The sequence below is a fragment of the Equus quagga genome, chromosome 8, assembly GCF_021613505.1.
Source record: "Equus quagga isolate Etosha38 chromosome 8, UCLA_HA_Equagga_1.0, whole genome shotgun sequence".
Classification (NCBI taxonomy): domain Eukaryota; kingdom Metazoa; phylum Chordata; class Mammalia; order Perissodactyla; family Equidae; genus Equus; species Equus quagga.
The window spans coordinates 23,230,723-23,249,434 of NC_060274.1; the positions used below are offsets into that span (position 1 = coordinate 23,230,723).

Here is an 18,712-nt window from a genome sequence, read left to right on the forward strand (position 1 = left end):
ACCAAGAGCATCAGAGCTTACCCACGGGGAGGGGAGAAGCGCTCCATCAACTTAGCAGGGCTCCGAGAGGAGAACACAAACATCACTGTTCACATAAATGCTAGCGCTTCACCAGCACTGTAACAGAAATTTTCTGGTCATGACCCTCCTACAGGTAACGCATTTTCAGGTTACCATTCTTAAGAGAGAGGAGGTTAGCAGTCCAAGTAGAAAGCTAATATTGACCTCTGACGAGTCAGCCAGGGAACGATCTGTGCACACAGTGTGAGGAAGAGAATTCAGGAAGAGGTGGGGGCCACATTCCACGATGCCTTAGTGTGTATACTTACAGCTCGTTCTCTAAAAAAACCCAATACCGAGGCAAAATCTCTCTAAAAGTCTATCTATTTCCCCCATAGCACCACCACCGAGGCCACTGAAATCACTATGACCAGAAAACTCTCATTCTCTGCCTTAAAATTCTATTCGATAAAGCCAGTAATCCCGCAAACTGTTACTTATATCCAATAAGGGCCAGTATTAATTACACATAATTCCCTATTTCTGTGCATATATTTAAGGCAAAAATAAATAAAGGAAGGAACCGTGGACGTGTCTCAAAGCAGTGACTATTATTCTCATCCAGACTTTTTTTTTTTGAGATCTGTATTTCACTTTAACAATACTCTTTAATCTAAAGTTTCAACCAGGTAAAGAATCTTCTAAAAGGATCCTTGTTTGGGGATTTGGAAAAAGTATGAGCTTTAGCTCATTCTTGTACCTTTGCCCAGACCAATAATAGTAATTAGCGTAATTTTGTAATTAAAGAGAAGAAAAGATTCTAATTTTTTTATTTTGAGGAAGACTAGCCCTGAGCTAACTGCTGCCAATCCTCCTCTTTTTGCTGAGGAAGACTGGCCCTGAGCTAACATCCGTGCCCATCTTCCTCTACTTTATACGTGGGACGCCTACCACAGCATGGCTTGCCACGCGGTGCCATGTCCGCATCCGGGGGATTCGAACCAGCGAACCCTAGGCCGCCAAAGCAGAACATGCGCACTTAACCGCTGCGCCACCAGGCCGGCCCCAAGATTGATTTTTAAGTGGGTTGACATAATCCATCACCTCAACTCCAGTGGGAAAACTGCCTCTCTTTTCTTCCTCTACACTAGCAGCTCCAAACTCGGGGCAGAATGTACTAGAGGTGGAGGCATCTTTTTTGATTCATACCAGTTGATTTATTGAAGAAAATTTCGTAATGTTTTAAAAAGTATACCATTTCTAAACCACAAGTTTAAAATGAAGCTGGTGTAGGAATGACTGTAAACCAAGGTTTTTTGACATGAAATGCATCATAATTCAGACTATTTCCATGAGAAAAGAGCTCATCTAAAAAGATTAATTGGCTGTAAAGATTTTCAGTGATTTTTTTAAAAAAATCAAGATAACTAGTCTTAACTACAGAAATATGGTAGTAACATAGTCCCCATCAGACTACTTGATTCCTCTCTGAGAGTTTTTCCTGGTTTTTGTTTAGGAAACGGTCACAAAGGTTCACCTGAAGTGGCGATGGCCACCACCCAGGGGCTGGCAAAAGGCCTTGTCTCCTTCTCCGGTGAATTGTCTTAGTCCAGTGGAGGGGAAAGGATGCTTACAATGCTGTGACTTCACGCTCATTGTGGGATTAACATGCTTTCTATCTAACCTCCATTCTCTCCTCCTCTGCTGCCCCACCGGGAAAATATATTTACTTATTAAATCTGGAATACGTTTTTTCTCTCCTTGGTTCTTTTTCACATTCTTTACTTACTGAATACTATGATATCGAAATCTTTGTAAGAATGGTGCCAAAAAGCACATACTCTACTTGCTGAATAGAGAAGGAAAACTCAAAGAATTATTAATTTCAAAGTGGCAGAAAATTTTGTACCTGCCAAAGTCTAGAATTCCCCAGATTTATCTTGTCCAAGAAAGTTACCTGCCCAATCTCTAGCTCCATATGAAAACTACGCTAAAATTGAAAGGAAATGCACACAGAATACAACTTTTGAGGTAAAACAATTAAAACTATGTGCACATCAAAAAACCAGATTGTGTAACACACACACATACCTACTCTATGATTAAATCTTAGGCTGAGGAGGCCTTCAAGTTTTAGCACAAATTCCTCTTCAGTATTAAGATTCCTTCTTCAGGTCCTTATTTCCAGTATTGGAATTTGAAGGATAGCTGGTTTTATTTTTCAGCAACCAATTTCGAGGAGAGTCACATGGTACTTAGAGTATTAACTCCATTGTCCTATGCCTACTCTTTGAGATCCTTAAGATAAGTCCACTATCACATCCAAATGACCACACTTCAAGTATCTAAAAACCGCTATCTTACGCTGACTGACTTCACTATTCTAAAGTATGCCATTTCTCTGATTTTCTCATTCAGCAGGATTTTTACTTTTTTAAAAAACAAACTGTTACACAAAAGCAACAATGTTGTGGCTGACACAAGGATGTGAGTCCACAGCTGAGGCCCACCCCCACAGAGGCTTCACATAACACAGCGTAGACAGAGACGCTCTGATACATTCCTTAGATTACTGGAGACTCAGCACCATACTGATCCCCCTGGTCTAGATACTGTTTACTAACTCTCTCTACAGGATGACTACCACGTCTGGAGATGAGTATGATCTGCTTGTGTGGGGTAGGACTCTTGGCTGACATCCCTCTCTTCCTAATACTGTCTCAGTGGGGTCAGTTTCATTAGTGGCCCCTGACACTGCTTAGTCACTTGAAATGGCCACTGTCGTGACAAGATAAGTCAACTCTATTCCACAATTATGTAGTTGATTTTATGACCCCAATGTAGGATTCCAGGTTTACCTACATCATATTCAGATCCTCTCAAAGTTATATGAAGGAAATTATCCAGGAAGATGTCTCAAAGAAAGTTTTGTAAGCAACTTTCTAGGGTTTGTTTGTTCAAACTGGCTCTTCTCATCAAAGTGTACACTGGAAACAGCCCTTTAGCTGAAAGCCTCAGACAGTAATCTGGAGCCTTTGACCCTGACTGGAAAAAACCCAACAACATTTATCATTGTACTATTTTCTGTTAGTCACTCAATCGTTATTCTGGCTCTTTCTTCACGTGATAAGAATAGTTTGCACAACTACAGCCTTATTTTTGACCATTCAGATACATTTACTTAGTAATTTTAAGGACACACTAACACTAAAATGGCTAAAAAAAACTTGGCCGATTTACAAAAGGATTATTTTTTATGTATTTGAAAGCCTTTTGATCAACTATTAAAATATGTATAAAGTGGTATGTCTAACACTTAAATACAGATTGCAATGTAATTGATACTACAGAATAACTGCTCAATCTAAGATCATGACAAAAAATTAACACACAAACCAAAAAAAAAGGCACAAGATTCCCTTTGCCCAATCACCTGCCTTCCATAACTGTGCCTCACTCTGGGCTAGAAAGCACACAACTGAGGCCAGATTGTACTTGCAGAAACTTTTCCCCTTTCAGCGTTGACGCATCACAGACACCAGAATGACAGTGGATTCTGAAATAATTGCCATGTCATCAATTTTCGGAAGAGAAGGGAGGCTCCTCCCTCAGTGCTCACAACTGAGCTCTCGGTGTGGAAACAGGCTCCCGCGTGGTTGCTTAGGAATTCACTGGCTCTTGGCTGTTTGCTTTGCACTCCCCTTGAAGCCATAACCTGCTGTCTGCTTGAGATATCATCGTTCGTCTTCAGAGTCAGGAGGCATCGTGCCACATAAAAAGAGGTTCTTATCTGAAACACCTTTTAGAGATTCTTATCAAGGGAAGAAAGACCAGGAGTAATGGTTACATGACTAACAGAAAACTCTAACATTCATACACTTCGACAGCCTCTCCGGCCATGTTTTTAATGTGGCTTAAAAAAAAAAAACCCAAAGAATTTTATCAGGTTTTTCTGTTTTTCCAAATTACTAAAGTAATACATGCTCACTGTAACAAGGCAAATAATTCAGAGTTGTATAAAGTTCCATTGCCTTCCCGCTTCTCGCTCCAACCTATGACCCTGAGATGACCCTTTTTAAAGCCTGGTATGTGTCACTCCGTGTTTTATTAATATGTTTACACAGTCTTACACAAACATATTTCTACACATAACACATTCCAGTATTGTAATACAACCTATTACAAATCTGGGGTAATCTTATATTGTTCTACAATTCGCTTTTCAATTTAACATTATTACCACGAACATTTTTTGAAGCCAACATACACAGTTTGACCGCATTGTTTTGAACGACTGCACAGTATTTCACTCACGCTATGAATTTACAATAATCTGTCTAGCCATTCCCCTGGTGATGAACAATTAGAATCTTTACCAATTGTTTGCTGTTACAGTTAACATACTGGTACATATTTCTCTATATATTTATTACGTTTTTTATTTCTATAGGATAGATGCCTATATGGGGGAATGATAGGTGAAAAAGAATACACACTGCCCAGTTACTCTCCCCAAAGACAGAGCCAACAGTGTTGGTGCGTGCCCCAACAACTTCGATAATACTTAACATTATCAATCTTTCTAAACATCATCAAGTTTTGTTGTTAGTGCCAGAGAGTTGATCCCAACTCCTAGTGACCCTGCATACAGCAGAGTGGAACCCTGCCAGGTCTTCTTGCGCCATCTTCTCACCTTCTGAGGCTGTATCAGACAGGGTTCCGCTGCTCTTCATAGGGTTTTCATGGCCAATTTTTTTATAAGTAGGTAGCCAGGTCCTTCTTTCTAGTCTGTCTTAGTCTAGAAGCTCCAGGGAAATCTGGCCACTTTGGGTGACCCTGCTGGTATTTGCTATACTGGTGACATAGCTTTCAGCATCACAGCAACATGCAGCTGCCAAAGTATGACGATCGATAGACAGACAGGTGGTGTGCGTCCCTGACCAAGAAATGAAACCCAGGCCACGGAGGTGACAGCACAGAATCTTAACCACTAGACCACCAGGTTGGCTATTGTCAAGCCAGTGGGTAAAAAACAATCACATTCTGTAATCTGCACTTCTGTGGGACCAGTTTAAATATTTGGCTGTTATTTTATTGTGGTTCTTATTAAAAATTATATTCATCACTTGTCAAGAAACAATGAGCTCTTTTTGTACATTACCTTTTAAAATCTTGAAGGGCACAAACCTTATATACTATTTGCTTTGTAAATGCTCCATGAAACTACAAAAATGTTAACTCACTTACTGGGAGACTTATTGCAATTCCATTACATGAATTAAACTATGGATGTTATCCAAATTAAACTATAAGATTCTAATTTTTAATCATCTGAACTAAGTGCCAATCTTAACAATCAAAAGAGGTTTTGCCAACCCTCCCACCTAACTATCCAGTTAAACGAACAAAACATTAACAATCAAGAGAGCAACCACAATGTACAGATTATAACTCTTTAAGTAAGATGATCGCGATGATGGAGTTCCTTTGAATGGGGGTATAGGAAGGCTTATTTGGATCTGAGTGTCAAAAAAGAACCAGCCATGTGTAGATTGGGAAGAAGAGAGTACTAGAAGGTATGGTCAAAAAATAGCAAGGCCAATGAGTCTAGAAAATTGTAAGGGCAGAGAAAATAGCATGGTAGTGGGGTGGCTGGCACGGACTGAGAGGGCAGCAGATTTGGGATAGGAGGTAGGAATCAAGAGTCTTGTCTACACAGGTGAAGTTTGACATCTATTATATATCCAAGTACACATGAGGATACACAGCCCAAGTGGTGACTCCAGGGTCCAGGAAGGAGCCAGGGCTGAGGATAACGGATTTAAGAGACACCGGCAGCAAGATGCCAATTAAAGCCATGGACTCCATAAGGTCACCTCGGGGTCATCCAGAGAAGTGAAAGAGTGTATATAGAGAGACATCACATCACAGGTAAGTACTAAATGGTCTTCAAAAATATAGTGGTATTACACCATGATTTAAAGACAGGACTTGAAAACTTAGATATATCTTAAGTTTTAATATGCATTATTTTAAGGAACTCTACCCTGAGTTACCTTATAAGGCAAAAACTTCACATGGACACGCCAGTAACAATCCCTACAGTATTTCTGTGAGTTCAGACACTCATGAGTGAGGTGGTGGCATTTTAGGTGAGTCATGGTTACAGATCTATAGATACAAAATGTTCTGGCTGTATGAGTAAGCAGATAAGCATCTGTCCCAAAGCCTTACATGATACCGGGCAAGTGTTGGGGAGTGAAAGAATTTTTTTTCAAAGATTTCTTGTGTCAGATGGTAACTTAAAAACAACTGCAAGTACTCTGATTCCCACACCCTTGAGAACACGGGCCTCCTTAAATTTTGCACCCTAGGAGTTTCTCTTGCCTCGCTCTAGTCCCTGGCCAGTTGACTCCTTTTAATTGGTCTAAAAACATGAGTTTCATTTCATTTACTCAAGTGATTAAAATAATGAATGTCCATATATCAATTAAAATGTTGACATCTAAAATTAAAAGTCCCAATTTAAGGTTTGGAGAAGCCTTGAAAATTTACAAAGACCATGGCCTAACAAAAATGAAAGCAAATAGACCTCAACTAATTTCAGTCTCCTAACTTATTTTACATTGCGTAATTGGTTCTTGAAGGATCACTTTCGAAAGTTAAGAAATAGTTCAACACTGTACATCATAAAGATACAATGTAGATTTAATTTTCAGATCTCTTTACAAGTCTGTTTCCTCTTTCTGGCAATGAAAGTAACAGAAAGAGAGACTTTATAATGAAATTGAAACAAAGACACAAAAAATTCACTCAAAGATCAGTTTTGTTTTGAAGTCATTAAAACAAGTGCCAGGGATTTTCCAAAGTAGCTGAAACTCTTAAAATATTTGACGGCTTGGAAAAAAGTATTTATATATTAAATAAAAGCTGAATTTCTTGATCCATGAATAAACAATTTTAGCAATCTATTTCCACGATTTGTTAAATGTATTATTTATAATAACTTACAGGTATATTATAAATATGGAACGTACAAAATCAAATAAATCCCAAGTAATAATACATAAGACTTCATGAGTAATGATTTTATTCTAAAGGAAAATATAATAAACTGAAAACAGCAGTAAAAAAAGTAAAACAAAATAGACAAGAGCAATTCAGTTTGCTCAGTAACAAAACCAGATAATGAAGAAACAGTTTACTTCTAAACATCATTCACATTTCTCAGGTTCTCACTGGCTTATTCATTTAATTAGCTGTTTATAGAAAATTTAGCTTTCAACAATGGCTAAAGGAATCTTGTTTCAAAGTTTAGGGAAAAAAATTGTAATTACAAAAATTAGATATTTTAACTCCCCAAATACTACAATTAAAATTAATTTTTCAAATCAAGTCAACTAAATAAACTTAATGGTCTAAACACATTTCAAATTCTTCTCTCATACTGCAACGTAGTAATAAAATCAAGATAAATAAAAACAGTAAAGCTTAAATTTTACTTTCCATAAATAACTATTTGAAAACTTTAAAAGGAGAGAGAACTACGTACTATATATTTATCCAATAGTAGAAGAAACAGCTAGCACTTTCTTAATGTCAGGTATGCAGCTATCTCATCATTCAATATGGGCTAGATAAATAAATAAAACTAAAAGAAATGCAACAAAGATTAAAGAAATAAAATCATTAGAAGATAAAACAATGATCAAAGGAACAGTTTTCACACAGAATTCAAGAGGAATGAGAGGCCATGAACAGAAAAAGCCTGAAAGGACAGAAAGAGAAAGAAATGATGACAAATGAAGTCAGGGCACCCTAAGTCAGTAACACGCTCAGCCTCAAGGCAAGGGAATCATTATCAAAATCTGGGATTCAAAAAAGAAAGAGTCTTACTCACCTGAGTGAGGAACACAGACGATATATAAAGCAAAGAAGAACAAAAGAGAACTTGGCTTCCATTTCCAGTGACAGCTCCACATTCGGCCTGAGGGTAGCATCCTGCAGGGGAAGAGAGCACCCATGAGGACACTGACTCTCAGTGAGGCATCAGGACAACACGGGCATCGGTTCCCAGCAAGGACTGAAAAATAGGAACCTTCCTCAGTCGGCTTCCGAATACAGAAGGCATCTTAAAGACGATAAACTATCTCCTTTAAGCTAAGTAGGCAAAAGAAAAAATCCATTTATTTTATTTGCCACCTGGTGGCACCTTCCTTATCAGAGACTATATAATAGGTGACCTCTGCCCGATGATGGGGAAATATTCAGATAATTCAAGAAAAAAAATAACTTATTAAAAACTAAAGCAATTTCAGCTTCAGCCTTCAGCATCACCAGTCACATGCACACCTGGGTAGCAAGAGGATGTTTCTATCCACCTCCTCCATAGTCTCCCAGAACTTTAGACCTTAAGGAAATGTCTTCATTTGATAGCATCTGCTGCTTTATAAATGGAATTATTGAAACTAAATTGCCCAAATTCTCTTCTTTCCTTGAAAATGAAGCACTGAGTCATTAACATCCAAAAAGAATAACTTCTTCATATACAGCAATGGCCATCAACGTTTTCAAATGGCTAGTTAACACTAAGTATTGTAGAAACTAGTAAATGACATTAGATGGACGGGCGGTACCTTGAAAGCTCTCAAATAATTCTCGGTACAATTCATCTTTAAACTCAAAATTATACTTAATAATGATTTAGACAGGAACATCCACGTTATCTTGCCTTAGAACAGTGGTATGACACCTTTCATTGACTCAGCCCCACCAAAAGAGGCAAACCAGTGAAGGGGGCAGCAAGAATAAAAGTCAGTCACCAAAAGGGACCAGAAACGGACTGGTGAGCAGGAGAGTCATGAGGCAAGAAGACTGTTGAGTAGCAGTAAGAAATCTCCAGATCTTAAAACCCCCAAAGGGAGTCACCTCGGCCATAAGCGGTAATCGAGAGTCACTTTATTTCTTAAAAGAAGGACAACTAATAAGATGCTTTCCAGTCATAGTAAGATCTTCTTTACCTGAAGCTTGCTTATCTGGAGTCAAACGTGTAATATTGAACAGAAAACCAGAAAAGTAGGAAGAGAAATCCCAAATAGCAAAAATAGACATCGAATGAGTCCTGCACTTGCCTCAAGCGCATTTTCAACCTTTTGCTGCTAGAGTCTTCCACTGTTCGAGATCAGCTAAGCAGCAGAGACCAAACTCTAGAGTCAGCCAGACCAGGGTTTGCTACTTACCAACTAAGCAACCCTTGGGAAATTTACTTGACCACCTGTGCCTCCTGTTCTCATCTGTAAAACAGGAACAGCAATAGTACCTGGTCCACAGAGTTGCTGGATGGATTAAATCAGATCATGTCTTTTAAGAACAGTGCCTGACGCTCGGCAAGCACTTGACAAACAGTAAGCCAACACCAATCAACTGACTTTGTGGCTACTTCTGGGGTCACTTGGGAACAGAAAGGAAATGGATGATGTGTTCATGCCTGCCACGAATACAGAAGCTTGGATTGCCTGCTATTCGGGCCACGTTTTTATATTCACCAAACTAGAAGTTCCAGCATCGTGCAGCTCCTCACGGCAATTCTAAACTAGAACAAGGCTAAGGGGGCCAGCCCAGTGGCGTAGCGGTTAAGTTTGCACGCTCTGGTTCGGCGGCCTGGAGTTCGCCGGCCCAGATCCTGGGTGTGGACCTACGCACCACTTGTCAAGCCGTGCTGTGGCAGGCGGCCCACATGTAAAGCAGAGGATGGGCACAGAAGGTATGTTTTCAAATTTATCTGCCCAAAATATTTGCAATTAAGAGCAGTTACTGCGCATGAGAAGCGGTGACAGTAAGTCACGATAATAATGACACAGTATCATTATAATACAGTATAATACAGTAATAACGGATACAAACTCTGGAACAGCACAGAGTTGCATGCCAGGGCCTCTATTTACTGTGTGGTTTTGGGGGCAACTGCTTAAAGTGTGAGCCTTTTCCTCTTCTGCAAATAGGATATTATCCACCCATTATTTTTGCACCCATCAATTATTTCCCATTGATGCTGGATGAATGAGGCGTTCCCCATTCACGCTGGGGATGAAAGAGTATGCCTCGAAGACAAAAGCACAATTACACAGTCAAAGAAGTTTAGGGCTGAGAAGGACAAAGACGAAGTCTAACCTCCACATTTCACAGAGGAGAAAACTGAGGCCCAGAGAAATAAGGGGGCAGACCAATCACGCTCGGCTGCCAGCCTTATGGATATTAACAGAAGAGAGGATCAGCCCGAGAGAACTCCCAGCTTCGAGATCTTCATGGCACATGACAATCCTCCTTTATCAACGTGTGAATAGTGGACCCTCTTAAGGTCACACGCTCTCCAAACAATACCCAGGGAATCACGGTCATTAGCTTCGCAACACTCATGCTGTTTATTTTCAGTGCTCACACAACTTTCTTCTGTTATAAAAGGTTCCGACACTTATGGGTTCCATATCCAGTCCCGAAGCTGTTTTACAAAGGCAGCCTGCAATGCCACCAGATGATAGCACAAAGGACTACCAAGCGCTTGACGCCTGCCAGCCTCAGGGCACCATCAATCCACACAGAAAAGAACCCAGGACAGGGCAAGTGCCTGTAACCAAACACAAACCATAAGACACGCCAGCTTTCATCCCTTCACTGTTTACCAAAGAACAGAAACAAACAAATTAAGAATAGAACAGAGGAAGGAAAGCACAGTGTGTCTTCTCAGGGGATCACTTAGCAAAGACACATCCCTGAGACGTAAACAACTTTCTCACAGGAATGGAAAATCCAAAATAGGGTTACTAAGGTTCTGAATGGGAACTATGGAAAACATAGTACAATCTGTCACTAGGGTTGTGGCCTCAAAGTTCTAGAGGAGAGAGCAAGAATATTTTTAAGTAAAAGAGAGTCATAGACTTATATAACCAGAAAAGAAGCTAAAAATTACACAATAGGACATCATTTCACAGGTGGAAAAAACTATGATGCTAAACTCCTTGCTCAACATCGCATAATCGATGGTGGCAAAGACAAAAGACCCCCTGTGTCACCAGGCTTCCAAGTCACCGGTCCTTTTTGAAAACCAAGCTACCTCTATTGCAAATTCTCTCTCCTTTTCAATCTGCATAAACTAAAATTTACAATATGCTCGAATCCTGTCTCAGGAAACTTTAGAACAATCCTTTTATAGAAATTGTTTTAAATGTGGGTATGACCTCTTGTAGACATGACTTAACCCAAATGCATCACTGAAATAATTTACAAAACCAACCATCTTCCGTCTCTTTACTCCCACTGGAGATGCTAAAAGTCACAATTTAAAGAGAAATTAGTGAATAAATTTTGAAATTAGTGGAGAAACTGATATGGTACTAATCCCATTAATGGTCAGAATTAGCTTTGTTCTTCACATCCCAACTGTATTTCTATGGTAAATCGCTTCATAAAGGGGTGTGAGGAGTGACACAGAGAACACCTGAATTCTTCCAGAGTGAAAAGAACGGTAATCTAGTTTGTTCAAGTCTGCTGCTTATAATTGTATTTCTTCTTTTGGTTAAAGACCATGTTCCTGAACCTATGCAATGAATAAAAAAAGAAAGCGCTATTCTATTTCTCAAGTTAGCTCTTTATTCATTGGATTCACCCCCGCTTCAAAAAGGCAGAAAGGTTTATTCTTCAAATCTGCACAAATCTGGACCCTCACTTGAGCTGTAACATGCATAACTGGCTTGGACCATAAGTGAAATTAAAAGGCAACCTTGAGAAACACACAGACACACAGAGTACATGAAAACTGGGGAAATCTGAAAAAGAGAGGTAAATTGTATCAAGATCCTGATTGTGATATTGTACTACAGTTTTGCAAAATGTTACCACTGGGAGACACTGAGTAAAGGGTATGTGGGTGGGATCTCTCTGTATTACTTCTTACAACCGCATGTGACTCTACAAATATCTCAATAAAAATTTCAATTAGAAAGTAAACCTTGAAGCCCTGATGTATGTTACTTACTCTCAGATGGTTCAGGGAAAAAATTACGTGTGTGTGTGTGTGTGTGTCTGTGTGTGTACAGAGAGTGCGGGCGGAGGGAAGAAGAGAGGAAAGAAAACAAATGGGGTTAATATTTACATTAAATGATTTTGCATAAAGAGTGTACAAGTATTCTTTGTATTATTCTTGCAACTTTTCTGTAGGTTTAAAACTATTTCTAAATAAAGTTAAATACACACAAACACATTTACTGAAGTGTGTCAATGTTTATCTCATGACACTCTCATCACTACAGTTGTGTGTCATTTAAAGAAAGGTTATGTTCTGAAAAATGCGTGCTTAAGCGATTTTGTCATTGTGTTAACATCACAGAGCATACTTACACAAACCTAGATAGCACAGCCTACCACACACATAGGCTATATGGTACTAATCTTAAGGGACCACCATCGTATATGCGATCCATCATTGACCAAAATGTTGTTATGTAGCACATGACTATGTTGATTATTATTGCTTTAATCATTGCCAGCTTGATAAAAGTGGCATCTCATTTGGATTTCCTTTATTTGTATTGGCATGTTCAAGTCATTTGTATAGTTTTCTATTACAATGTAAATATTTTTCTTACTGATTTGTGATTTTTTTAATCAATTCTATACTAAATATGTTAAGCCTGTGTTACACTTGCTATAAACGTTTTAAATCCAGTAATCTTGAAGTCTTCCTTAAGGCATTCCAAATAATTCCATCCTGAGTAATGCTTACAAAGGAAACCAAGATGATACTCAGGTAGCCGCACTCACATTTTATTGGCATTTTTTGTTACTAGTGAAATGCCTTTTAAACGTTATCAGCCCAGTCACTCAGTGTGCATCTTAATGTCATCCAGTGTAGACGATGTAATAATGTCATCCAATTAGAAATGCAAATGGAAAGACACGGTTTTTGCCCAAGCATGCCACACACATTGAACAAAGTCTTCTTCTATTTAGTCTAAAGTCTAAATAATCCCCAGAAACTTTTAATCATCCCATCGGAAATGTAAACTCTGTAAGATATGGGCAGTTAGAAAAACAGTCAGGTTTAAGGAAGCAGTTGTCAGTTGATTTTTAATATACAAACTGACTTTCTTTCAAATCATTATTTCCAGAAATCAGAGGGATGTGTCCAGTTATGCAGTAAAACTACAAGCTTCTAATATTTCCCATAAGCCAAGAGACAATAGCCTCATTCACCATTCACACTGGAAAAGCACAATGTCATGTAATTTATATAAGCCATAAACGGAACAGTGGCTTCATGCAGCTTGAGACCAATTAATGCAAGTCTTGCTAAATCTATTAAATTTCTTAGGGTATGAAAAATACGCAGTCACTACAACTCCAAAATGTATTTACAAAGTCCGGAATTTCAAAACTTGAGTGTAACAATATATAAATACTCTTTCTCCACATAGTAGGCAGACAATATACTTAAGTAGAGTGTGTACTTGAATCTATTAAAATTTAAAAGATAATATAGTTTACGTTCCTCATTTTAACACTTTTAAATAAGATAGTAGGAATATTTACCTTGGAAAGATTGGTATAACTTCAATATATTCTAAGATACTTAATATCTAAAAAGAGTGTCAGATCATCTTAAACCATTCCATATGAATTATACATAGCAAAATGGAAAAAAATAGTTATAATCTAGCAAGAAATGGAAAAAATTTCAGTCAAAATAGCTCAATAAAGAAACTCAAATCAGGGTACTAAACTATATTTCATGTGATTAAATATTCTTGCTTTTACCCTATAATGACATAAGATTTTTAAATCATGTGGAATTCAAATGGACTATATAACTTAATTTCATAATTAGGAAATTTTTACATTACCTGTTGATCGGTTTCACATCTTTTATTTTAAAAACTGGTATCCATATTTTTTGCGTATGTGTAACATGCTTTTTTCCCCCCACAAGATCTACCTAGGAAAGCTGAAAGGAAGCTAGACAAACATCTGCTGTTAAAAAGCCTACTATATTTTCAGGAAAAACTGAAGTTTTAAAACAAACCCACATTCATTCAAATGTGTCCCCTGTGAGCACAAGTCTTATATGAGACTGCTGGCTGCGTCCCAAAATAAATTCTTTCAGGTTATACCTTGCGGATTCCACTGGCATAAATAAAACCTTAAAATTCACAGGTGTGGAATTACTTCACATACAGTTTCAATAAAAATAAGTGGGTCCTTTCTAATTATACTGCTCACCACCAGGAACAGAGCCGCAGGCCGCTAGGCTTGTGGGTACTACTCTTTTTCCTGTTTTAAAAATGTGTGCTGGGTGGGGAGGGGGCGGGCAGGGCAGGGAAGGGCAAGACCAGCCCGAGGGGCATGTCTTTTCCCAGGTAGTAAACTGAAAGACGAAAGTGAAGTGGAAATACTCAAATAAGGTTCCTGTAGGTGGGGGAGGGAGGGTAAATCTCAATTTCTAGAAACTCTTGTGTATTAGTGGAAGGGAGCAGACTATCAGGCTACCTGCCCAAGGTTAAATAACAGAGGGAAAATTACATACAAGAAAAAGGGAACTTCTGAGTTAGCCACAAAAATAAGCGTGGCCCTTTCGAGAACCACCTTTCTTCCACTGTGGAAGGCCAGGCGGTGCTCGCTGGCCCCTTCTCAGGGTGGCTCTGAGGGACCTCACCACGCAGATGACAATTCCACAGAAGCAAAACCTATTAGGTCTCTCTGACCACTCATCGTCCTATACCTCCCCGCTTCTCCTTCTCCAGAAGTCACCTCACGGATCCTATCGCGTAAATGACACACTCCTTAATTACAGTGTACAAAGTAGAACCAAGAACCTTTTCAAAAGCGCGCTTTTCCTTTTTAGCCACTCAAACCACCCAAAGATCCAAGAATAACTTCTACAGTCGAGGGTGACAATGTGCAAAGTCAACATTTTGTCAGCGTACCAGTACCTTCCAAGCCCCCCGTGCTGGTCCAGGAGAGCGCTTTCTTGGCAGGGCGAGGCCCCTGGACGGAGGAGCCTTGCCTGTTACTCCTTGTTTAATTTGAATCGAAAACACGTTTTCCCCATTCTTGAAGTTCTGCCCTCCTTCTTCGGCTTTCCGCCGCCCAAATGTGAGAGCTACCTCTCGCTGGAAAGAAAGTCAGCCGCGCACACATGTCACAGCTCCGAGTGGCAATGCCAGCTCACCCCTCAGCGCCTCGGGGGGCAAGCTGAAGACAAACCGGTTTATTGGGTCCATGCAGCTGAGGGCCTGACAAAAGCCTCCCGTTGGGGGTGGGGAGGGACAGGTGGAGGTGTGAAGGAATTCCGAGCTCGGCGGGGAGACTTACATGCTGGCATTACTGCGCAGGGGTCCTCTGGGGCCGCGCGATCATCTCCACGTCCTCGGGCTCTGCGGCTCCCCTGGGAGCCCGGCGCGCCGCGGGCGGACCTGCCCTCACGCTCTTTCTGGATTGTTCATCAGCGCTCGGGGCCGCTCCGCCCGCGCGGGGCGGCGCAAGGTGGGGGGCCGCGCCGGGGCTCCCGCGCCGACCGCGGCGGCAGGTCCCTCCTGCCGAAGTTTCAGGAAAGTGCGGGCGGGCCGCGGGGCTGCGTCCGCGCTGGCGCCCTGGCGGGCGGGCGGGCGGCTCCGGGGCCGCTCGGGGGCCCTCGGCGGGCGGCGGCCGCACGTGGTCCCCGGGCCGTCCCCCCACCCCACCCCACCCCCGGGCGCCGGCTCTCCGCCCGCCCTTCCGCCGCCAGGAGGCCCGCGCGGGGCTCAGGTGCGGCGGCCCCACCCGCGACCGCGGGCCGGGCTCGCTCGGCTCCCAGGCGGGCGGGGACGGGCAGCCCCGGGGTCGCCCCGAGTCCGGGAGACCCTCCCTCCGCGCAGGGAATTTGCAGCTCGCAGCGCAGGCGGCAGGCGAGCATCCCCTCCCCGGCGCCGGGGCCCTCGGCCACATGCCTGGCTTCTGTCTTCTCCTTCCTTTCCTCTCATCTCTCTGTCTCTCTCTCTCTCCTCTTCCTTCTTTTGTTCTTTCTTTTTTCCCCCCTAATAATCAGAGTGAAGGGAGAGCCCGTCTGTCTTTAGACCACATTCAGCCACCCGGTACCATCAGCACATCTCCTGGGCTCTGCAGGGATCGGGGGGAGACAGTCCCCCAAGAAGCCCGGGTCCAAACAAGGATGAAGGCTAGACTTAAGAGGAACTGAACAGGTGCAGGTTGCAGTACACCTATGCCCACCTCCGCGCCCACCACAAAGATACACCCGCTCCCCTTCTCCCACTGATCGTGGACACCCGTAGTTCCACAACTAGAGATTCGTCCTTTTGGCTCAGAATTTTGTCTTCTGTATAAATGCATCTAAATACCCCAGGGAGTGGTGACACTTTAAACCTTTGCCATTGCCCTTAGTTTGAGTCATTCAAATCTTTTCTGGAAAGAAGCTAGGGGGGCCGGGGTTGGGGGGTGGGGGTGTCTCAAGATGTGAGGTGGAAACACCCTCAGGGGTCTGAGAGTGGGTACAGAGGGATTCAGGAAAGCAAAACTTGGCAGGATAGTGACAGACTGCCTGCTCCACAATTTGGCCTGGGACCCTCCTGCCTGAAATCCAGTCTGCTGCTTTACTGGGACTCAGGGACAGGGCTAGACAAGTCACACCTTAAAAAAAAATTTGTATCACAAACAAATGAAGGGGTATTAACAGGGGCTGGGAAGATGTTCTCATAACATTTTATTCAGCAGGATTGATTTACAAATGCAAATCCAGTTACTCACTGAGGAAAGTCAGCTACCTGGCCTCCAGTGCTCCTATAAGGCAGCTGCCTGGCAAGGGGATCTGGACACGCCTCCCTGGAGATGAGAACAGAGAAAAGAAGTTCCCTTCCTCTTCTGTACTGCCAGAGTTAATCCACAAAATGCTAGAGGCAGACCTCAGATGCCAGAAGTGTACACACATGCAGAGCCAGAGGAGTCCAGCTTGAACTGTGAACATGTACACACATGCACGCATGCACAGCCACACACAGAAGGGCCAAAAAATTATATAACATTGATTGGCTACTGATAGAGAGCTGTTGGGGTGGGAAAAAAGCAGTAGAGCCGGATTTAAGCACAGACAACCACAGACAGAAAGGAAGCTGGCCCGCTGCCACCAAATCCAGATGCCTGAAATGCCAGGGTGTGTTCCTGTGACTTTTATCACTGTTTATTTTGATGAATAAGTGGTATGATTAATAGAGACATTGAATTATAGCACTTAAGGAAAAAAGTCCCTCTATCTGACCCTCTGGTATTACAGATAGGGAAATGCGACCCTGCGATGGGAGGTCTGCACAGACTAGCTGGAAGCACCCAAGTCTTGCAATTCAACTCAGTACCCATTGCCCCAGACTGTCCTAAGGAAACTTAAGTTCCACAATTAATTTTTTTTAAGCAACCACATTTGTTATTTCACAATTTTCAGGTTTAGGAAACTGAGTGCAACTTAGCTCATTGTCTCGCACAAGACTGCAGTGAAGGGGTTGGCTAAGGCTGTGGTCTTATCTGAAGGCTTGACTGGAGAGTGATATGCTTGCAAGCTGGTACTTGTACTTTTTCCACTCATCGCATTTTAGAGCTAGAAGAAACCAGGAAACAAAGGGCAAAGAAATAGAAATAACTGGATTAGTCAGTGTTCTCTCGAGAAACAAAATCAACAGGATGCAAACATGTACACAAAGTTAAGAAACTGGCCCACATGATTGTGGAGGTGTGAGTCCAAAGTCTGCAGAGGAGGCCAGCAGGCTGGAGGCTCAGGGAACAATTGCAGTCTGAGTCCAAAGGCAGTCTGCTGGCGGAATTCCCTCTTGTCTGGGAGGGGTCAGTCTTTGTTTAGTAAGCCCTTCAACTGAGTGACTGAGGACCACCCACCTTATGGAGGGTAATATGCTTTACTCAAAGTCCAGATTTAAATGTTAATCTCATCGGAAAAACACCTTCAGAGAAACTTCCAGAATGATGTTTGACCAAATATCTGGACACCTTGGCCCAGCCAAGTGGACGCTTAAAATTAACCATCACGGTAACTAGAACAAATGTCCATATATATAGAAGACAGGAGTAGTATATTCACATGTGCTATTATATGTTAAATGTTCATATTTATGTATCAGTATTTCCATACAATACCTGAATCATAGCTAAAATATTTCAAGAGGCCAGTGTCTGTCATTGCTCAGTACATTAGTAAAACCTGTATATTTTGATACTTGTCCTCAGACTAAGGATTTCCTTTTTTTTTCCTTGGAAAGAGTATGTTAGGGAAATGGGGTGTGTAGAGGAAAGTACATGGTCTTTTAACGTAACAACCTGGGTTCAGAACTTCTTCCTGTAATTTCCCGGCACTATGAACTCTGGCAGTTACTATGTAAACTATGGAAGCCCGATGTGTAATAATACTTATAATGTTTAACTCATAGGGTCATCAGGCAGATTCGATGAGCTAATCGTGCAGAGCACCCAGCGTGTTTCCTGGAATTTGATAATGTTGGTCGCCTCTGCCTGCCCCATGTATCATCCTAAAACTGAAAGTGCCAGGACCACATTCCTCTGCATACAGGGATCCCCTGACAACATTCCAGACGAAATGAATATTGAACATCTGTTTGAATCCTGAGCATTGACAAGCACTCGACTATGAGAAACTTCCTCTTTCTGT

General features: G+C 41.5%; 1 protein-coding gene across 6 annotated transcripts in view; it reads right to left on the bottom strand.

The window, feature by feature from the left end:
• Positions 1 to 16,881, bottom strand: part of ADGRG6 (adhesion G protein-coupled receptor G6) — a 134,038-nt gene extending 117,157 nt beyond the window's left edge. Inside the window, exons 1-2 of one of the 6 annotated variants that reach the window (XM_046669182.1) lie at positions 16,792 to 16,881; positions 7,901 to 8,001 (exon numbers count right to left, since the gene is read on the bottom strand). In XM_046669182.1, the coding sequence (XP_046525138.1) occupies positions 7,901 to 8,000 (100 nt within the window). In that variant the 5' untranslated portion in view covers position 8,001; positions 16,792 to 16,881. Of the gene's footprint in view, positions 1 to 7,900; positions 8,002 to 14,975; positions 15,189 to 15,363; positions 15,640 to 16,791 lie in introns of those variants that run through there. The other 5 variants (XM_046669179.1, XM_046669183.1, XM_046669180.1 and 2 more) reach the window with 5 other exon arrangements.
• Between the last annotated feature and the right edge of the window lie 1,831 nt (positions 16,882 to 18,712).